The sequence below is a fragment of the Mixophyes fleayi genome, chromosome 4 (genome assembly GCF_038048845.1).
Source record: "Mixophyes fleayi isolate aMixFle1 chromosome 4, aMixFle1.hap1, whole genome shotgun sequence".
Lineage (NCBI taxonomy): Eukaryota > Metazoa > Chordata > Amphibia > Anura > Limnodynastidae > Mixophyes > Mixophyes fleayi.
In genome coordinates this window covers 1,306,597-1,329,709 of record NC_134405.1, presented here as the reverse complement: position 1 = coordinate 1,329,709, position 23,113 = coordinate 1,306,597, and the positions used below count along the sequence as shown (strand labels likewise).

At 42.7% G+C, this 23,113-nt stretch overlaps 1 protein-coding gene across 4 annotated transcripts; it reads right to left on the bottom strand.

The window, feature by feature from the left end:
* Window positions 1–487: 487 nt before the first annotated feature.
* LOC142150928 (C-type lectin domain family 10 member A-like) lies at window positions 488–22,412 on the bottom strand. Of its 4 annotated transcripts, none has more exons than XM_075206124.1 (9): window positions 22,182–22,412; window positions 19,306–19,388; window positions 19,110–19,167; window positions 18,915–19,031; window positions 16,035–16,115; window positions 15,224–15,286; window positions 13,869–14,020; window positions 9,335–9,441; window positions 488–824 (listed from the first exon to the last, which is right to left on the bottom strand). In XM_075206124.1, the coding sequence occupies exons 3-9, from the start codon at window positions 19,162–19,164 to the stop codon at window positions 677–679; spliced, it is 723 nt and encodes a 240-aa protein (XP_075062225.1). In that variant the 5' UTR covers window positions 19,165–19,167; window positions 19,306–19,388; window positions 22,182–22,412; the 3' UTR covers window positions 488–676. The 4 variants fall into 4 exon arrangements, with proteins under 4 accessions (XP_075062225.1, XP_075062223.1, XP_075062226.1 ...); XM_075206122.1 differs by having other exon boundaries at window positions 19,306–19,373; XM_075206125.1 differs by lacking the exon at window positions 19,306–19,388 and having other exon boundaries at window positions 22,243–22,412.
* Window positions 22,413–23,113: the final 701 nt, after the last annotated feature.

Here is a 23,113-nt window from a genome sequence, read left to right as displayed (position 1 = left end):
AATTATTTTTCAACAATCTTTGTATGTGCGAAGAATCTTACCATATCATAGGCAAACCGAGGGGGGTTCCTAGTGCCTGGAAACCCCACTCCAAGCCTGGGGTACTGTATAATTGAGGTGACTGGACCCTGCTCCCACTTCACCCGGCTCTGCTTGAAAAGGGAGAGCTGCGTGCACCTAACAGTAGTGCACGCAGCATTGCCCATGTATATTATCGGGATAGGAAGAGTTGGAGAGCAGCCAAGCACTGTCTAATATTATAGCCACACCCCCATGCATGCTGGTCACGCCCACTGGCAGTGTCGTGTGGAAACCCCTCTCTACAAATCCTGCATTTGCCCCTGTATATGTTGATACCCAGTTACTCTGTTACTTAGTGGCTAATATGGGGTCTGATTAGGCCAGATGTCTTACAATATAATTCAACCAGCGCTCCGAACTTCAACAGGAAAATTTGTCTAAACTCACAGAAAATTGGTAAAACCGATTTGCAGAAAAACCAGAGGATTTATTTAAATTCTGTATTTCAGATACACATCAGCTAGTTGCCTGCATTATCCAGCTGGTCGGACCAAATATTCCATAGTCCTTGAACAGATTAATAAAGCATTTATTTGAGAATATTATTTGATTGAACTGACAGTAGGAAATGTATTATACAAAAATTGTGTGGCTGTTATTTTGCGTTTCTTTCACAGATAAAGCGATAGGCTCGGGAGCAATGCTCATCGTTCCAGTCTCCATTGTAGTAAAGCTGTGCACAGTCCTCTCCGCCACCCAGACCATGTCCAAAATACTCGTCTGGCTGCCCGGATGCCCATTTCCTGCAATTACAGGACACAGAAGAAGACATTAGACACTGCTGGATTTCTTCACAAGACTCCCTTGTTCTGACCAATCACATGGTCCTTGGCCCTCACTACGTCTAAGGACAGATTATAGACAATTATTCTTGTAATAACGGCAAGTGCCAATAATAGGGTAGTAGATAAAAATACTGATCAGATATGAAAGTAGATGATGTGGGGACACGGTTCAGTAGGTGACACAGTGATAGCAATCTAGTATATAATGGTGGCACAGAGGTTAGCATTGCTGCCTCACAGCACTGTGGTCATGGGCCCTAACTCTGTGGAATTTTATTTCCCCCCACAGTGCAAAGGAAGCTAGAAGGTTAGTTGGCTACTGACAAAATATAGAATATTGTCTGCGTGAGTGGTCGGAAATTTAGATTGCAAGCTCCAATGGAGCAGTTACTGATGTGAATGATTACGTAGGACATTGACAACATGGTGGCCCCGTCTTCTGCAAAAAAATGAAAATATATTTGAGCCTTATTTGAAGACCAGCACTATAAACAAAGACTTATAGAATGGATTAAGGTGTAAATGATTTCAAGAGATATAAAGAAGAAAGAATTAATTTGTGAAAACGTTCTGCAGTTCTGGAGAGAAGGAGCCATCACAGAGTGCTTCAAGTTGTTAGAAGGAAGAAGTTTCAGAGGTAAGGATCAGTTACAGAGAAAGCCTTAAAATCTGAGCAAGAGGAATAAATATAAGATGGGGGATGGTGAGGTTAAGGAGCTGTAAAAGAGAGAAAGCGATGGAGTTATAGAGCAGTTAGAGAGGTTTATGATGTGAGAGAATGGTGGGGCCCAGAGGTAAGGAGCAGTTAGATAGGTTTATGATGTGAGAGAACGGTGAAGCCCAGAGGAAAGGAGCAGTTAGAGAGGTTTATGATGTGAGAGAGTGGTGGGGTCCAGAGGTAAGTAGCAGTTAGAGAGGTTTATGATGTGAGAGAATGGTGGGGCCCAGAGGTAAGGAGCAGTTAGAGAGGTTTATGATGTGAGAGAACGGTGGGGTCCAGAGGTAAGGAGCAGTTAGAGAGGTTTATGATGTGAGAGAATGGTGTGGTCCATAGGTAAGGCGCAGTTAGAGAGGTTTATGATGTGAGAGAACGTTAGGGTCCAGAGGTAAGGAGCAGTTAGAGAGGTTTATGATGTGAGAGAACGGTGAAGCCCAGAGGTAAGGAGCAGTTAGAGAGGTTTATGATGTGAGAGAATGGTGGGGTCCAGAGGTAAGTAGCAGTTAGAGAGGTTTATGATGTGAGAGAACGGTGGAATCCAGAGGTAAGGAGCAGTTAGAGAGGTTTATGATGTGAGAGAACGGTGGGGTCCAGAGGTAAGGAGCAGTTAGAGAGGTTTATGATGTGAGAGAACGGTGAAGCCCAGAGGAAAGGAGCAGTTAGAGAGGTTTATGATGTGAGAGAACGGTGGGGTCCAGAGGTAAGGAGCAGTTAGAGAGGTTTATGATGTGAGAGAATGGTGGGGTCCAGAGGTAAGGAGCAGTTAGAGAGGTTTATGATGTGAGAGAATGGTGGGGTCCAGAGGTAAGGAGCAGTTAGAGAGGTTTATGATGTGAGAGAATGGTGGGGCCCAGAGGTAAGGAGCAGTTAGAGAGGTTTATGATGTGAGATAATGGTGGGGCCCAGAGATAAGGAGCAGTTAGAGAGGTTTATGATGTGAGAGAACGGTGGGGTCCAGAGGTAAGGAGCAGTTAGAGAGGTTTATGATGTGAGAGAATGGTGGGGCCCAGAGGTAAGGAGCAGTTAGAGAGGTTTATGATGTGAGAGAATGGTGGGGTCCAGAGGTAAGGAGCAGTTAGAGAGGTTTATGATGTGAGATAATGGTGGGGCCCAGAGGTAAGGAGCAGTTAGAGAGGTTTATGATGTGAGAGAACGGTGAGGCCCAGAGGTAAGGAGCAGTTAGAGAGGTTTATGATGTGAGAGAATGGTGGGGCCCAGAGGTAAGGAGCAGTTAGAGAGGTTTATGATGTGAGAGAACGGTAGGGTCCAGAGGTAAGGAGCAGTTAGAGAGGTTTATGATGTGAGAGAGTGGTGGGGCCCAGAGGTAAGGAGCAGTTAGAAAGGTTTATGATGTGAGAGAATGGTGGGGTCCAGAGGTAAGGAGCAGTTAGAGAGGTTTATGATGTGAGAGAGCGGTGGAGTTTAGAGGTAAGGAGCAGTTAGAGAGGTTTATGATGTGAGAGAACGGTGGGGTCCAGAGGTAAGGAGCAGTTAGAGAGGTTTATGATGTGAGATAATGGTGGGGCCCAGAGGTAAGGAGCAGTTAGAGAGGTTTATGATGTGAGATAATGGTGGGGCCCAGAGGTAAGGAGCAGTTAGATAGGTTTATGATGTGAGAGAACGGTGAAGCCCAGAGGAAAGGAGCAGTTAGAGAGGTTTATGATGTGAGAGAACGGTGAAGCCCAGAGGAAAGGAGCAGTTAGAGAGGTTTATGATGTGAGAGAATGGTGGGGCCCAGAGGTAAGGAGCAGTTAGATAGGTTTATGATGTGAGAGAACGGTGAAGCCCAGAGGAAAGGAGCAGTTAGAGAGGTTTATGATGTGAGAGAGTGGTGGGGTCCAGAGGTAAGGAGCAGTTAGAGAGGTTTATGATGTGAGAGAACGGTGAAGCCCAGAGGTAAGGAGCAGTTAGAGAGGTTTATGATGTGAGAGAATGGTGGGGTCCAGAGGTAAGTAGCAGTTAGAGAGGTTTATGATGTGAGAGAACGGTGGGGTCCAGAGGTAAGGAGCAGTTAGAGAGGTTTATGATGTGAGAGAATGGTGTGGTCCATAGGTAAGGCGCAGTTAGAGAGGTTTATGATGTGAGAGAATGGTGGGGCCCAGAGGTAAGGAGCAGTTAGAGAGGTTTATGATGTGAGAGAATGGTGAAGCCCAGAGGAAAGGAGCAGTTAGAGAGGTTTATGATGTGAGAGAACGGTGGGGTCCAGAGGTAAGGAGCAGTTAGAGAGGTTTATGATGTGAGAGAATGGTGGGGTCCAGAGGTAAGGAGCAGTTAGAGAGGTTTATGATGTGAGATAATGGTGGGGCCCAGAGGTAAGGAGCAGTTAGAGAGGTTTATGATGTGAGAGAATGGTGGGGCCCAGAGGTAAGGAGCAGTTAGAGAGGTTTATGATGTGAGAGAACGGTGGAATCCAGAGGTAAGGAGCAGTTAGGGAGGTTTATGATGTGAGAGAACGGTGGGGTCCAGAGGTAAGGAGCAATTAGAGAGGTTTATGATGTGAGAGAATGGTGGGGTCCAGAGGTAAGGAACAGTTAGAGGGGTTTATGATGTGAGAGAACGGTGGGTCCCAGAGGTAAGGAGCAGTTAGAGAGGTTTATGATGTGAGAGAACGGTGGGGCCCAGAGGTAAGGAGCAGTTAGAGAGGTTTATGATGTGAGAAAACGGTGGGTCCCAGAGGTAAGGAGCAGTTAGAGAGGTTTATGATGTGAGAGAATGGTGGGGCCCAGAGGTAAGGAGCAGTTAGAGAGGTTTATGATGTGAGAGAATGGTGGGGCCCAGAGGTAAGGAGCAGTTAGAGAGGTTTATGATGTGAGAGAATGGTGGGGTCCAGAGGTAAGGAGCAGTTAGAGAGGTTTATGATGTGAGAGAATGGTGGGGTCCAGAGGTAAGGAGCAGTTAGAGAGGTTTATGATGTGAGAGAATGGTGGGGCCCAGAGGTAAGGAGCAGTTAGAGAGGTTTATGATGTGAGAGAATGGTGGGGCCCAGAGGTAAGGAGCAGTTAGAGAGGTTTATGATGTGAGAGAACGGTGGGGTCCAGAGGTAAGTAGCAGTTAGAGAGGTTTATGATGTGAGAGAATGGTGGGGCCCAGAGGTAAGGAGCAGTTAGAGAGGTTTATGATGTGAGAGAACGGTGGGGTCCAGAGGTAAGGAGCAGTTAGAGAGGTTTATGATGTGAGAGAATGGTGTGGTCCATAGGTAAGGCGCAGTTAGAGAGGTTTATGATGTGAGAGAATGGTGGGGCCCAGAGGTAAGGAGCAGTTAGAGAGGTTTATGATGTGAGAGAATGGTGGGGCCCAGAGGTAAGGAGCAGTTAGAGAGGTTTATGATGTGAGAGAACGGTGAAGCCCAGAGGAAAGGAGCAGTTAGAGAGGTTTATGATGTGAGAGAACGGTGGGGTCCAGAGGTAAGGAGCAGTTAGAGAGGTTTATGATGTGAGAGAATGGTGGGGTCCAGAGGTAAGGAGCAGTTAGAGAGGTTTATGATGTGAGATAATGGTGGGGCCCAGAGGTAAGGAGCAGTTAGAGAGGTTTATGATGTGAGAGAATGGTGGGGCCCAGAGGTAAGGAGCAGTTAGAGAGGTTTATGATGTGAGAGAATGGTGGGGCCCAGAGGTAAGGAGCAGTTAGAGAGGTTTATGATGTGAGAGAACGGTGAAGCCCAGAGGAAAGGAGCAGTTAGAGAGGTTTATGATGTGAGAGAACGGTGGGGTCCAGAGGTAAGGAGCAGTTAGAGAGGTTTATGATGTGAGAGAATGGTGGGGTCCAGAGGTAAGGAGCAGTTAGAGAGGTTTATGATGTGAGATAATGGTGGGGCCCAGAGGTAAGGAGCAGTTAGAGAGGTTTATGATGTGAGAGAATGGTGGGGCCCAGAGGTAAGGAGCAGTTAGAGAGGTTTATGATGTGAGAGAACGATGGAATCCAGAGGTAAGGAGCAGTTAGGGAGGTTTATGATGTGAGAGAATGGTGGGGTCCAGAGGTAAGGAGCAATTAGAGAGGTTTATGATGTGAGAGAATGGTGGGGTCCAGAGGTAAGGAACAGTTAGAGGGGTTTATGATGTGAGAGAACGGTGGGTCCCAGAGGTAAGGAGCAGTTAGAGAGGTTTATGATGTGAGAGAACGGTGGGGCCCAGAGGTAAGGAGCAGTTAGAGAGGTTTATGATGTGAGAAAACGGTGGGTCCCAGAGGTAAGGAGCAGTTAGAGAGGTTTATGATGTGAGAGAATGGTGGGGCCCAGAGGTAAGGAGCAGTTAGAGAGGTTTATGATGTGAGAGAATGGTGGGGCCCAGAGGTAAGGAGCAGTTAGAGAGGTTTATGATGTGAGAGAATGGTGGGGTCCAGAGGTAAGGAGCAGTTAGAGAGGTTTATGATGTGAGAGAATGGTGGGGTCCAGAGGTAAGGAGCAGTTAGAGAGGTTTATGATGTGAGAGAATGGTGGGGCCCAGAGGTAAGGAGCAGTTAGAGAGGTTTATGATGTGAGAGAATGGTGGGGCCCAGAGGTAAGGAGCAGTTAGAGAGGTTTATGATGTGAGAGAATGGTGGGGTCCAGAGGTAAGGAGCAGTTAGAGAGGTTTATGATGTGAGAGAATGGTGGGGCCCAGAGGTAAGGAGCAGTTAGAGAGGTTTATGATGTGAGAGAATGGTGGGTCCAGAGGTAAGGAGCAGTTAGAGAAGTTTATGGTGTGAGTGAACGGTGGGGCCCAGAGATAAGGAGCAGTTAGAGAGGTTTATGATGTGAGAGAACGGTGGGGCCCAGAGATAAGGAGCAGTTAGAGAGGTTTATGATGTGAGAGAATGGTGGGGCCCAGAGGTAAGGAGCAGTTAGAGAGGTTTATGATGTGAGAGAATGGTGGGGTCCAGAGGTAAGGAGCAGTTAGAGAGGTTTATGATGTGAGAGAACGGTGGGGTCCAGAGGTAAGGAGCAGTTAGAGAAGTTTATGGTGTGAGAGAACGGTGGGGTCCAGAGATAAGGAGCAGTTAGAGAGGTTTATGGTGTGAGAGAATGGTGGGGTCCAGAGGTAAATAGCACTGAGAGAGAAAAATGACAAAATAAAATGGAAGGAATAGGCGGAGTTCTATGGAAGTAAAACACAGTAAAATGAATAATAGAGAAGTTCCTCTAATTAAATTTCTCCTGTTTCTAAATTACACTTTGTTGTCAGATTTCTTCCAAATAACTTCAATCTATTGTCTCAGTTTTCTACATATCATTTCTTTCAATAGAAGTCAATCAATACAAATATTGAATTTCCTTCTCTTGTACGAGATTTTTGCAATTTCATTTCTTCTTCTAAGTGCCTCTCACAGGAGGATCCCGTCCGATCCTGATGGACTCTATGGATTACTCCACAGACTTTTCTGTCATTAACTCCAGAAGTTTCATACAAAGAAGAAGGTAAGACACATGGGGTAAATGTATGAACCTGCGGGTTCTTCAACACCCGCGTGTTCAGCGTGTTCGGCGATTAAATTTCAAGCGGTGCTGCATTGTAAAGGGAAACTTCCTTTACCCCATAGTGTGACTCCGCTTCAATATTCACAATAACAAATGTAGTGGGACCATGTTTTTACACACACTATTCAGATACAGAAACATTGGATCGGCACCAAACAAAAATAGAAAGACGTCCTAAATTATCACTCCTATCAGCTGTATACAATAAACCGGTGTGGACTCCAGACTCGTTTATATTCAAAGTGGAGTATATCATGAATATATTCCAGGATCACGTCTGTAAAATATCTCAAGGTGTAATCTACCAGTCTCCCAGGTACAGGGACTTGAATCTAACTAGGGCTGGAGATAATTATGGAGATTAGATCCTGGAATATACTGATGAAGCTTTCATTAGACTTTGTCCTTGTGAGTATAACCCCAACATGGGATAGTTACGATAAAGCAATACTTTGTGTGTGACAAATCTGATTATAAAGGAGTCTGGAGTCCACACCGGTTTATTGTATACAGCTCATAGGAATGATAATTTAGGACGTCTTTCTATTTTTGTTTCATATGGATCCAATGTTCCTGTATCTGAATAGTGTGTGTAAAAACATGGTCCCACTACATTTGTTATTGTGAGTCTTGAAGCGGAGTCACACTATGTGTCTTACCTTCTTCTTCTTTGTATGAAACTTGTGGAGTTCACAACAGAAAAGTCTGTGGAGTAATCCTTAGAGTCCATCAGGATCGGTCGGGATCCTCCTGTTAGATGCTTTCAATTTCATTTCTTCTTGTAAGTGCATCTCCTAAGGGGGATTCTCGCACAGATCTTCAACTCAAGTTTTGATTAACTTTAAAGAGAAGGAGATGAAACATTTGTATTGATTGACTTCTATTGAAAGACAGGATATGTAGATAACCGAGACAATAGATTGAAATGATTTGGAAGAAATCTGACAACAAAGTGTAATTTAGACATAGAGCCTGATTTATTAAGGAAAGTAAAGCAAAAAAATGAATAACTTTGCAGTTTGGCCAAAGTCATGTTGCATTGGAGGGGAGGTAAATTTAAAATTTGAGGACAGATTTATAATTGGGGTAGAGCATGTCCTAAATTGACTTTAATTGTCAGTGCACAAATAAGCTATCATGTATTTGTGTGAAACATTAAACAGACAGTATTTATCTTATGTGCAATATAATAAACTACTATGCCGCTCTTGCATTGTAGCATGGTTTTACCAAGGTGATAGGTTACTCGTTTTTTGCATTACTTTCCTTTATGACTCATGCCCAAAAAGGAGAAATTTATTTTAAGGAAGTTCCCTATTATTCATTTTACCATAGAATCCTGTCTATTCCTTTTTGTTATTTTGTAATTGTTTCGTAATTTGACTGATAGGATTGTGTGTGAGCAGCATCTTGTGACATATCAAGGGGGATTTTTGTTTATTTTTTGTCACAGAGAGAAACATTTAAGATGTGAAAGTATGATGTTCCAGAGATAGAAAGCAGTCAGAGAGGAACAATCAAAATGTGAGATAGTCGGAGTTGCAAATTTAAGGAGCAGTGAGAGAGAAATCATTAATGTGTGACAAGAAGGACGAAGTTCCAGAGGTAAGGAGTAATGAGTCAGAGGAAGGTTTAAGGTGTGAGATTGAACGATGGAGTTGTAGATGTCGTGAGCATCTGAAGAGAAAGATTTAAGGTTTGAGAAGAAGAATAGGGTTCTAGAGCTAAGGAGCAGTCAAAGAGAAAGGTTTAAAGTGGGAGAAGGAGGATGGGGTTCTAGAGGTAAGGAGCAGTCAAAGAGAAAGGTTCAAAGTGGGAGAAGGAGGATGGGGTTCTAGAGGTAAGGAGCAGTCAAAGAGAAAGGTTCAAAGTGGGACAAGGAGGATGGGGTTCTAGAGGTAAGGAGCAGTCAGAAAGGTTTAAGGTGATGTGTGTGTGTGTATATATATATATATATATATATACACACACACATACATTACACACACCGTATATATCTATTTATATTGGTTCCATAGGTAAGGAGCCAGAAAGTTTTAATGTGTGGGAAACAGATGTTGTTAAGTGAGGAGCAGATAGAGAAGAATAAATTCCTGAAGAGACCTGGCTGGAGCCATTGTTGCTACCAACTCTAAGTGACCCCATCTTCACCACATTCACCCTCGGCACCTACCAGCGGTTACACATTATACCTGTGCCTTCATCGTACATAAATAATAATTGTCATTCTGTTACTGGATCGGTTGTACATTGTTCCCTAAATAGCTGAGTAGTGAGATATAAAAATGTGATCCTTACTTTGGTGTGGTAGAATATGGGGTTCCATCCACCCATTTCCAGTCTCCATCCACTTCAGACAACCCAATCCACACTCGTATTCGATTGGCGAGTTTAGTTAGGTAAACCTTGAGGAGGGCAAAGGAAATATTTCAGTACCGTCAATTCGCTCTCTTCACCTATATCAGAGCAGTCCCTACTCATCCTTTTCTGTTGCCTCTTAATCTTCCCCTCAGTCTTCCTACCCATCCAACTCTAACCCACTGCTGGCTAGTTACCTAGCTCTTACTGCACCCTACTCACCCAGCTTTAACCCAGTGCTGGCTAGTTTCCTAGCTCCTACTGCTCCCTACTCATCTTACTGTAACCCACTGCTGGCTAGTGATCTAGTGCTTACTGATCCCTACTCATCCAACTCTAGCCCAATGCTGGCTAGTTTTCAGCTCTTACTGATCCCTACTCACCCAGCTTTAACCCAGTGCTGGCTAGTTTCCAGCTCTTGATTATCACTACTTAACCAGCTTCAATCTAATTGTGACTAGCTTTCAGGTCTTACTGATCCCTACTTACCCAGCTTTAACCCAGTGCTGGCTAGTTTCCTTGCTCTTACTGCTCCCTACTCATCTTACTGTAACCCACTGCTGGCTGGTGATCTAGTGCTTACTGATCCCTACTCACCCAGCTTTAATCCAATGCTTGCCAGCTTTCTGTGTAAATTCTCTACTTGCCCCCTGTAGCACCTGGATGTGCACATTTGAGATCCCATAGTCCCTCATCATGAGATTTGCTAGCTTATCACGTCCACTTTCTCCACGGTCTGTGACTTGTGTACAGGTTTATAAATTAAAGGACTACCCTTGAACCTCTCTCATGAGACTGTATTGTTTGTAGTGAAAAGGAGGAGTTACAGTTATAAGGATCAACCCATTACATGACTGTGGTGAATAAAACATAATCATAAGAGACTGCATATCAAGTGAAACCATTTATAATATGTTTTCTGTGTAAGGGTGTAATGCAAATGACTCACTGGGATAATGACATAACTCAATGTGTAAAATGTGAGACCAGGGCTGTGTTTAGTATGTGGCTCTAAAGGCCCAAGGACTACAAGATAACATTGTCACCTTTAGGGGGAACTGAACAGCTTCAAAGACCTCTTGGGTGAGCTATGTCCTGGTATAGAGTGGTTTATGGCACCTAAAGAGAATTTAGGGAATCGTCTCAGCATGGAGTCTTACACAAAGAGACGTGGGTTTTTTTGTGACCAGATGATACAAATATAATTCCATTTCTAGAAATACACTTACAATCAATATAATTAGTGATCAAACACATATTCCTAAATAGTATGATGAAGGGCACATACCATACCTCAAATAAAGCTGTCTGCCATGCAGGGAATGAAAGAAAATGAGCATCAGTTCAACTAATACACATTACCTATCTCCGTTTGGTATCTGTAGATTTATAAATCCAATAAAAATGTACTAATGATAAAATTGGGTCAGTGTGACACTCTCCAGAAAAAATATGTTGCATTTTATAATTGGTTATTAGACAGGGAAGATGTAAATTGTGGATGTAAAACTGTGTCACCCCTGTAGGTGAAATTTTTTGTGTTTTTAAAAGAAGAGACGACTTACATATGATTGTCAGACCTTTGGGAAATGTATCACCATTGATAAACTCTTCATATTCCAAGTCAATTTCCCTTGGTGCAAATTATACAATTTGTATGTAAGTTTATACTCTGAAACTTTATCCTTTTATCTTATATGTTTTTCTTATGTTATGTCTTTTATTAAATGTTTTTATAACCTGTAAACATTGCACTTTTTTGTATATTAAATCTGGAATGTAATAAGTGATGTCCTTATTGCTTTAAACACATTCACTGCCTGTTTAGAATAGGTTGATTGCTTGGCTGTGTTAACCCTTTAAATAGCAGTGTGGGAAGTTTTAACTCTTAGCTATCAGAGCGCAGAGTGTGCGCAATTGGGTAAGTAAATCATAGCTTTTCTACGGGGCCTAATACGTTTCTGGTGACAGATAGGGTTTGTGGAAGTGTGAGTCTGTGTTGGGAAAGGGACCAGTTAAATCTGTAGCCTAAGGCAGTGGTTCCCAAACTGTGTGCCTAGGATCCCTGGGGTGCTTCGGCGATCTCACAGGGGTGCCTCGGCCAGGGCCAGTGGTAAGCAAAGCACAGGACTACTTGGCAATTATTTTGGCTAAGAGGTGCCTTGAAAAAATTATGTAAACCCTAAGGGTGCCTTGAACTAAAAAAGTTTGGGATCCACCGGCCTAAGGGATAGGCTAGAGCAAGCTTATAGGCTGGAATTCTGTGCTTCACCTTCCAAGTCACGAAGTGGGCAGAGTGCAGTTTGTGACAGATAAAGGCCGTCAGAAGCCGTTATCTGACAGAACAGATGTGATGTGTCATTTGACTGTTTAACTATTTGATAAGTTATTAGCTCAGGAGCTGGCAGAGCCTGGTCTTCCCTAAGAATCATTATGACTTCTCCACTGTTCGTTAATGTCTTGTACCATTTATTATGTAACATGTAATAATTATTGATGTGAAAAGGTCACATACAAGGTATACAAGGACCAAACTATGCACTTGGTTTATCTTTCAGTAGAATAAGCAAAGGGCCCATTCAGAACATAACATCACCTCCTAGAGGATAGTAAGAGCGATGCCTTCAGGCTTGTGACGCTACAGTGTATTTTATTATCTTTCATCGTGTACATTTTACCTGAAAATATAACCCAATCTACTCACATCATCCATCGATGACACCACAGGCACAATAGACATAAATTGGATCTATGTGATTATAATCTATTGTGTTATTGAATGTGATGTATACTATATGGGGAATGTGATGTATACTATATGTGGAATGTGATGTATACTATATGGGGAATGTGATGTATACTATATGGGGAATGTGATGTATACTATATGGGGAATGTGATGTATACTATATGGGGAATGTGATGTATACTATATGGGGAATGTGATGTATACTATATGGGGAATGTGATGTATACTATATGTGGAATGTGATGTATACTATATGGGGAATGTGATGTATACTATATGGGGAATGTGATGTATACTATATGGGGAATGTGATGTATACTATATGTGGAATGTGATGTATACTATATGGGGAATGTGATGTATACTATATGGGGAATGTGATGTATACTATATGGGGAATGTGATGTATACTATATGTGGAATGTGATGTATACTATATGTGGAATGTGATGTATACTATATGGGGAATGTGATGTATACTATATGTGGAATGTGATGTATACTATATGGGGAATGTGATGTATACTATATGGGGAATGTGATGTATACTATATGGGGAATGTGATGTATACTATATGGGGAATGTGATGTATACTATATGGGGAATGTGATGTATACTATATGTGGAATGTGATGTATACTATATGGGGAATGTGATGTATACTATATGGGGAATGTGATGTATACTATATGGGGAATGTGATGTATACTATATGTGGAATGTGATGTATACTATATGGGGAATGTGATGTATACTATATGGGGAATGTGATGTATACTATATGGGGAATGTGATGTATACTATATGGGGAATGTGATGTATACTATATGTGGAATGTGATGTATACTATATGGGGAATGTGATGTATACTATATGGGGAATGTGATGTATACTATATGGGGAATGTGATGTATACTATATGGGGAATGTGATGTATACTATATGGGGAATGTGATGTATACTATATGTGGAATGTGATGTATACTATATGGGGAATGTGATGTATACTATATGGGGAATGTGATGTATACTATATGGGGAATGTGATGTATACTATATGGGGAATGTGATGTATACTATATGGGGAATGTGATGTATACTATATGTGGAATGTGATGTATACTATATGGGGAATGTGATGTATACTATATGGGGAATGTGATGTATACTATATGGGGAATGTGATGTATACTATATGTGGAATGTGATGTATACTATATGTGGAATGTGATGTATACTATATGGGGAATGTGATGTATACTATATGGGGAATGTGATGTATACTATATGGGGAATGTGATGTATACTATATGGGGAATGTGATGTATACTATATGGGGAATGTGATGTATACTATATGTGGAATGTGGAGCGCCAAGGGGTAAAAAAAAAATTGGATTTTGCCCTCCATGTGCTTTTTAAACTGTGTATGACCCCCAGTGCCCAGAGAGTTACTGTCACATTGAACTTTCTTTGCTGTAGAGAGTGTAGAGAGGGCAGTCAGGGGGCAGTCCGGGGGCAGTCAGGGGGCAGTCCGGGGGCAGTCTATGGGCAGCCGGGGGCAGTCCGGGGGCAGTCTGGCACCATGGCTGCTCCCTGCCAGCATTGAGGTTATAGCTGTGATATAAGATAACATGGATCACAGACACGGGTATGGATGGGGGCCTCTTAGAAGGTATAAATAAGTGATCATGTTGTGTTAGTCCCACCTCAGTGAGGACGTACCTGCTCCTCCATGGTGTTAATTACGGCCAACTTGGCATCTCTCCACTGACACATTTTATGGGATTCCTGCCAGGATTTTGCCAAATTGGAGACGTAATAACAACTCTCCTTGAATTGGTGCCAGTCACCCGGGCAAGCGCCTTCGTAGGTGCCTGTGATACAAAAGATCCGGGACATCTCTGAGCTGGGAGATACTTTATCAGTGTAATTTAACTGTTTAGTTGTAATATTAAAACTAAGAATAATCATCATTGTATTTGCAAATCTTGCATTTCAAAAAACATTTTTTTGCTGTAATTTCACTTAAAATGTCTCATTTATTTATACTATAAAATAAAACTTTCACAAATTGGGCCAAATATGTTGGAGATCCTGGGTCCAGCTATAATGTATTCTCCATGCTCCCATCTCTGATGCATTAGTTTAGGCATGGAAAATGCAGATTTCTGGGGCTTTATTCCCTGATAGGAGAATCTCTAATCCCTTCCTAATCCCTGTCTAATCCCTACCTAATCCCTTGTCCTGTGCAGTAGGAACCGCCACCTCTCCTACTGCTACATTGTATCACTATCACATTCAAGTAACTTACATTATATATATATATATATATATATATACACACACATATATATATATATATATATATATGTATATATATATATATATATTGTGGCAAGAGCCCGCTACTGCAGAAGCACATGCGAACAACCTCTTCCTTTTTATTGTCAGGATGGTAAATGTTTTGACACCGTATACTTGCACAGCAATCATGGAGACCCTAAACGCTAGCTATACATAGACCAGCTCTCTCTCAGGACCAGCCAGCTTTAACAGCGTTGGTCTCAGTGAACAAATGACACAAACAAGCTTTTATACATGATACTCCTCCCTCAGCCTTAGCTTGATGGACAGGTAACACACCCACCTTCTCTTTAAGAGAAAACGCCCATCACTAACTCTGTTTCAACTAACAGACACACCCTGTCTGTTTGCTGAGAGGACGCAGCTTTTGAATCATGTAAGTTAACAAACTTTAAACTACAGATAAGTCTTTACTTGGTTTAACCTGAATCTAGGGGCATAACTGCGCCAATGTCTTACTCTGCTTGTATGTTTTCTTTGCATATTGTCAGATAAATGCCTCCCTTTGTTACAATATGTATATATATATATATATATATATATCTATACAGTGGTGGAAGTGAGGGGTATACGGGGTATGTCATACCGCCACTTCTCCTGCTGTCTTCATTATATTATATAACGTTTGATATACTAACATACTATGCACTAACCACCTTCTGCCTTATTCATTATTGACAGGATGGGATGAATAGATCTTTATCTCCACTTACCATTATCTGGCTGAAAGGCTCCTGTCCCAACACTCTGACCAGGTAGTTTCTGGAGCACATCACCTGTACGTAGAGAAACATCTCTCAGATAATATCTCTGTTCTGCCCCATCATCTACTCTGACCTTCACTTCTCACCAAGACCGGGACATAGGAGCCTGGAGGTCTCTGAATCTGATTAACCTACTTTTTGGGTTTGAGGATCCACCTGGTAATATGTCTCATGGAAATAGCAGAAAACATCTAACACAGTGACCCAGCTTTTCTGCTTTTCTCCTAAAATGCCCAATTTATCTCATCATGAGAGTTTCGTCTGTGTCTCTGAGTTGGTTTGAGTGTTTTCTTGCATTGGTAGATGTGTGTACATTGATCCTGGGAATAAGCCCACTATTGTAGGTATAGGAGGAGACCAGATCTCCACCAAGTCGTTTGGAAGGAAGAAAAATGCTGAGTCCTCCGAACAGCAGGAGCTCATGTAAATAATTCCATCCCAAAAAGCTAAATATAATTTTTGCACATGGGCGCATACATGGGTCATTGTATGCACCTAAACTCACTCTGCTAGAAGCACTCTAAGTCCAGACATCCGTAGTACTAATGCACTGTGCCACAAGGGTCCATACGGCCATGAAGGGTGAGTCTGAACCTCTCACCCCTTTTCTAGGCTTCCCAGCTGTACGGTCACCTGACAGCATCCGGCTCAGTATTTACGTTCTCTCTGAACTAACTGTCACAGACTCTCCCCTGAGTCACCGTCCTCTCTCTACTCTGAGCTCACTCATTGCTGTGTCTCCAGAGTCATTCATCCTTACCCGTATTCTGTGACTGGCGCTCGGCTTCAGGGACACAAAGTTGGGAAGCAAGTAGTCTTTCTATCTCCTTCTCACGGAAATCTAGATTAGAAATGAGTTTCTTAGTGAGGAAAACAAACGGATTTATCCTGACTTATATTATAATATAATATATAAATATATATATAATATATAACCAGATAATAGTAGTTATAAATACTATCGTTTGTGTGCTATGGGCATTGAAATGTCCGTTATAAACAATGGAATATTGGAGAATAACCGAGAGATCGCTGGATAAAGTGCAATGTACCCACATGCACCAATTTGTAACTGCTTCCTCTCTGGCCTAACCAACCCCCTCCCCCCCTCGCCCATCCTCAATGCGGCTGTCTGAATGAGCTTCCTCTCCCCCCACTCTCTCTCTGCTGTCCCTCTCTACCAGTCACTACATTGGCTCACCGTGGCCTTTGGAAGAATATTCAAACTCCTCACCCTCATCTTAAAAGCTGTCACTTACCGGACTGTGAGTTCCTCTTCTCCCGTTGTTAGGAACCGTGGCCGCCCGCCATCCTGACGGTCTGCGCATGCGCAGCCTCTATGAACCCTTCAGACCTGTTGCTTTTAGTTAATTGGCTGATCAGGCAACACTCCCTATTTAAAGCACCTGTGGTCATTACCTCGTTGCCTGATCTTGGAGTCTCATTCCCTGTGAGTCTCTGAAGGTGTTCCTGTGTTTCCTCGTGTATTCAGCTCCAGCTGATTCCTCGCTACTGCACTGCCGGTTTCCAGACCGCTGCAACTCTCCTGTGTTTCCTCGTGTCTTCAGTTCTAGCTGATTCCTGACTACTGCATTGCCGGTTGCCAGACCGCTTCAACTCTCCTGTGTCTCATCGTGTCTACTATTCCTGCTGACCTCCGCAAGAATCATCATTGCTCCACTCGTGTTATGTTCTCTGTGTGCTTCACAGATACGGATTACCGCTACCACTCTCCTGTGGCCTCTACTCGTGTCGGCGTTCAGCCGCTCAGCTATCCCTGTGTTTCTCTCGTGACAGCCTGCTCAACTGAATCGCGGTATGCTTATTTTTTATTGACTTTACCAGTTTATTGCATATCCGCATGGACTGTGTTCTGCTCATCTACGGAGTCCTCTATCTCACAAAGTTATAGATGCTATTGACTTTGTCTCATACGACCTGGATCTCAGTAGTGACTTTGTATCTCCAAGCAGCGCTAGTCATTTGCTATTGTATTATATATACCATTGGAATCAAGTTCCTTGTGCTCTCCGTGTTACCTTCGATGTTCCACTCATCTACCCTAGTGCCTATCCTCACCTATATATGCAGTGGTACAACTTGCTGAACGCAGACCACTGACTCCCTGTTTCCTATTGGCACCAGTTACAAGTTTCCTCACTATAAGCAGTGGTACAACTTGCTATACGCAGACCACTGACTTCCCCGTTACCTACTTGCACCTGGAACCAGTCCCATCACTACAAGCAATGGTACAACTTGCTGTACGCAGACCACTGACTTCACTACCTCCTATCTATCCCTGGACATTCCTCTCACTAAAGGCAGTGGTACAACTTGCTGTACGCAGACCACTGACTTTCCTCACGTCTTCACGTCCATCAAGATCCTCGTGTTCATATTATTTAATCCATAACCTGTTGCTGCTAGTCATAGACTTTCCTCTAGCATCCTCTCACCATCTGCTGATTCTCCTGTTCCGCTAGTCACCCTGCTACCAGAAGACCACTGTGTGCATACACTACTCTGGTAAGACTACATCTGGTGATATCCTGGGCAAAGACTCCTAGTGCCCGTGACAAAAGCTCTGAACAAATTCTCCTCCCCCTCCATCTCCATCCTCATCTCTGCCGACTTTACTTGATGCCCCCTCTCGCTCTGTCAGTGACCTCCACCTCACTACTTCACTGATCACCTCTTCCCACTCCAGCCTCCAGGATTTTGTCCCTGGCTGCTCATCATCTGTGGAACAGTCTCCCACATCCTATCAGATTAGCATCTACTCTCCAAGGCTTCAATCGTGCCCTTAAAGCTCATTTCTTTATTGAACCCAATCAGCTCCTCCTCACTCCATTGTCTTGGCTATCACATCCACTTAGTGCCACCATATGTGGTCTTCCCCTTTCTCTTTAGGAAATAAGCAGAACCCTCGTTCTTCATGTTCTTCTTATACTATTCCATCACCCTCTGTACCTCTAAGCTAACCACTCCCGGGCCTACTTCACATTGGACATTACATCACTCTCACTCACTGTCCCATAAATAACTTCATCTGCATTACAAAGTTTTCTGTGTATTTTCTGTTTAATTAGCAGATGTTTGGACTTTGTATTATGTTTTATGGATCGTTGTTGTCTGTTTATTGTATACTGTTGTAAATGTCATGTAGGACACAGCGAACCTTTAGTGGCACCTAATAAATAAAAGATAATAATAATAATAACTTCTACCACATTGTACAGATATCAGAGTGTGAAGCGATTCTCCTCTGCTCTTCCCAACCTACATTTATTCCTAGTAAGCCGTCCCAGTACTGAGCATGCTCCCCACAGGCGGAGTGGGAGGAACAGCAGCAACTGTCTGGTTCCAAGTTTCAAGAAAAGTTGCTAGTGCACTTTATAAGTATTATCATTTCTGGTCTTGTCTTTCAGAGCTGACATAAATCTCCAATAACTGAAGTTCCCACTATGGGAGAGTTCCAAAGACTGAATCTGGTTCTTATTGGTGAGGACACCGAGTAGAGACTGAAGCTGGGCTCTATGGAAGAGGCGACCTCTACTGATCATTATGGAAGAGACAGATTGTCATATTGTGAGTCTCACTAGGATACTTGTGTCTATATCCGGTATATCTTACTCACCTCTGTTGGTCACAGTAATTATGATGTTTAGGACGATGAGTCCGGCACATAAACCGATGAGAAGACCCAGCAGACGAGAGGACATAGGCTGACGGTACCACTGGGATATTCTGTTATCTGCATGAAGTGTGAGAATGAATGGAACAGACATTGTAGACAATATGGGCTTCTCCCCATCACCTATCCCACCCTTACCTCCTCCGCTGTCCTCCTTTATATACAGTTGGATGTCATCCTGATCCACCCCCATCTCCTAGGAGAGAGTGAGAGGAGAGACCATTCCATATTAACCAATAATGTATCCTGTACTGTGGAATATAAGGTGATTAGAAGTCATAAGGAATTATAGGAACAATATAATGGACGGCCATTAGGACTAGGCTCCTCCTACCTGAGTCACATGACTGGTTTTGATCGTATTACGTTACTGGTGATTGTTCTGCTGTAAGTTGCCCTGTCCTGTAAGAGACTGCTCTGTGTGAGGAGGAGCACTGGCATTAAGGGGGTTAATGAGCATAATAATCTTATAATTAGAGTATTAAGTTATTTGGCACTGAAAGTATATGGAACTTATTGTTTGATATGTATTATAATAATGATTACATGTAATAACAATATAATATAAGAACAGGGAATTATTACCACATGGGAAAAAGATGCAGGTGATAAATAATGGCATTATATGGTTATTTGGTTGGGTAACATGGTAATATTGGGCACCTATACATTGGCTCCACATAGTAAGCTGCATTTACCATAATTTGTATCCATACAAGATTTGTGTATCTATGTATAGAGTCATTAAGGAGTGTAACTGGCGATAAGCAGCGTATAAAACGCACAATTACTCTGCGCATGTCCACAACCAGACCACGCACCACAGAATACAGCGATGTTCAATTCATCTTTGAGAGCGAAGGACCCGACTACAGCTGATGATTTCACGGGTGGAACAGGGAGAGGACGGGGCGAATGCACAAAGTCAATGTACAGTAAGGGCGTGCCAAACTCCAGCACACGGTGCCAAACTCCAGCACACGGTGCCAAACTCCAGCACACGGTGCCAAACTCCAGCACACGGTGCCAAACTCCAGCACACGGTGCCAAACTTCAAGCTCAGGGTATCTCTCAGGTACGTGACTGTCAGTCGTATCACTTGCAGCAGCTACAGGTCAGGTGTAAGTGCTAATTAGTAGCGCTATATAAATAGCTGCTGATGATGATGATACTAGTGATGACAGCTGTGTAAACAGCTAGAACAATGCATTTTATGTACAGTAGACATTAATTACATCCTTATAAATGTATTTCATAGGAAAAAACTATTTTTTTATTTAACTTTTTTATTTGTTAATGTTTTGACATTAACGACTATGGGCCTGATTCATTAAGGATCTTAACTTGAGAAACTTCTTATTTCAGTCTCCTGGACAAAACCATGTTACAATGCAAGGGGTGCAAATTAGTTTTCTGTTTTGCACATAAGTTAGATACTGACTGTGTTTTCATGTAACACACACATACTTGATAGCTTATTTGTACACTGACATTTAAAGTAGATATTTGTGTCCTACATGAAAAAACAGTCAGTATTTAACTTATGTGCAAAACAGAACACTCATTTGCACCCCTTGTATTGTAACATGGTTTTGTCCAGGAGACTGAAATAAGAAGTTTATTAAGTTAAGATCCTTAATGAATCAGGCCCTATATTATTAACAAATGATATTAATTTAAATAGGTTTTTTTTCTGCACGTTCTATGGTGACTTTAGGAATTGGACGCATCCTGCAGTGTCTGTGAGAGCAGAGCGGACCTAGACCCGTATTCATCACCAGACGTATCTCACATCCGCTCCGGACGTGAATATATCTGATGAGTTTTTACTAAAGAACGCACATTAAGTTTGTTTTGCGTCTGGTAATGAATGAGGTCCGGGGAGTTTGTGGCGTCTGCACAAATCCTCTCTCTTTTTATCATCACACTCATCCGTCTGCTTTGTGTTGTGTCTATAGCCCCCTGCTCCAGGGAGGATGTCTACAGGGGGGACAGGGGCCACAAGTCACTGTAGGTGGTCTGTGTCCTTTATGGTATTATCACAACATATCTAATGATTATTACTCAGTAATCCCCAACAGCCATAACATAATATAACATAATATAACATAAGATATAACAGTTATTATTATTCATATATCTCCTCTGAGCGTTGTTACAGTCCTGTCTCTTCCTGAGGTCACTATCTGGGGGCAGAACTGGGGTCACCGGGAATCAAAGACCTTTCAGCTGGATCCCTACAATGTCCAACTACTGGGGGACATAGGAGGGCAGCTGTACATATAATGCCCCTTCCATGCATGGTGGGATTACGAGGACGCCCTCCATAGGGTGACAGAGGGGTGTGTGACCGGCTGGTGCTGTGTACCTGGGGTCACTACTGAGTCATGTTCATGTCCCGCTCTGGAACCAGCGATGGATTAAAGTAATCTGGGACAACGCGATTCTTGTCTACATGTGATACATACATTATGTGGTAAGACACACACAGCATGAGCAGTAGAGAGACTGTCAGCTCTTCAGACCCCCTCGGTCAGACTCTGCTATCATGTGTGCTGTAACTAAGAACTGCACAGGAAATAAATATATATAAACAAACTGCATGTATTTCCCCTGCTGTATTTGTACTGCGCTACTATACCTGTGTCAGCATCTCATTATCTTCTAAACCTGCATGTGCACACAACAGGGTGAAGCTTATTGTGTCCCCATTTTTCCTGTGCAGGTATTCAAAGGTTTAAGGATTCACCTACACCGCTGTACTAGAGAGTACGGGTCTACACAAAGTTTACTAGAGATTAGAATTGAATGTGCAGTTATGGGAGAATAAATGGTAAAATATATTATTACAATATATTATTATATTATTATATGAGCTATAATCTGAGTATTTAGGTGGCTCTGGGTCACCTCTCAGATAGTTACATATACACATTGGACATAATAAACCAGAGCCCCCCTCCCCAACACAGCCACAATCACTTCTGTTTCCTGACAGCCAAGGACACAATTTGCTCCGAATTTTGTGGTTTGTTTGATAAGAAATATATTTCCCTGTAAAAGGTCCCTCAGGGATCAGAACTATTATCCAGTGCGCACTGAGAGGACGGGGGCACATAATTATCTGACAGGGACAATAGGAGTTAGACAATGACAATACAACACTTTATTAGTCCAGCTACAGTCAGTCGCTTCCTCCTAGTTACTAACCTTCATCAATATGAGGACAACAATAGCCCAGGTCACCCCAGCAACAAGTCAGGTCCCTCACTTATGTCCAGTGGGTCAGACGTCCTCTTCTGTGGATTCTCCTGTCATCTACGACTAATAAACAAAGTCCTGGCGATGGTCCATCAAAATCTCAGTTCCTGGACGGACACAAACTGCTGCATCAACGCTCTCTCCAGTGTTGCACAATTTCACCTTCCCAGGAAAACAGTAAAAACAAGAAACACTCAAAATAGATGAGAAAATGAAACTTTTCCGTTCAGCGTCCTCCTCATACAGCACATGTGGGTGTAACCCCTCATGTGCTAGGACAAGTGGACTATACATCATCCCCTGAAGTGCTATGAATGAGTCGTACTTATCGTCTGCATTTAAGGGTTAATCAATATTCACATACAGTGAAAAATAGTTTTCAATCCTTATCGCAATGATAAGGATTGAACTATTGCTCAAATTTATGTACAACCCAGCACAGATATAGCAGTTCCGATAAACTGCTGTTTCTGTGATAAAAAAAGTCACACTTACCCCCCTCTTCGGAACGCGCTGTCTCCAGATCTCCTCCTGGTCCTCTTCATTTTTCTTTACACTGGAATTGTGCATGTGCACAGATATCTCTGCTCTGTGTCTGCAGCTATAGTTGCAGAGAGCGAACGGTGAGTGACAGGGAGGGATCATGTGATCCCTCCACATATGCGCTGTCCAGCTCTGCTCTTCGGAGCAGAGCTGACAGCACTGAAATCCTTCAATTACGATAATGTACGAAGCTGGCGTACATTATCATGACAAGTTACCGAAAAAAACTTTTTTTCGGAACTTGTTAGATTGTGGTTGGGAGCAGTCACCATACTATAGAATGGTGACTGCTCCCAAAAACAAAAAGGAATCCAAAGCAGCAGATATCCATGATATCT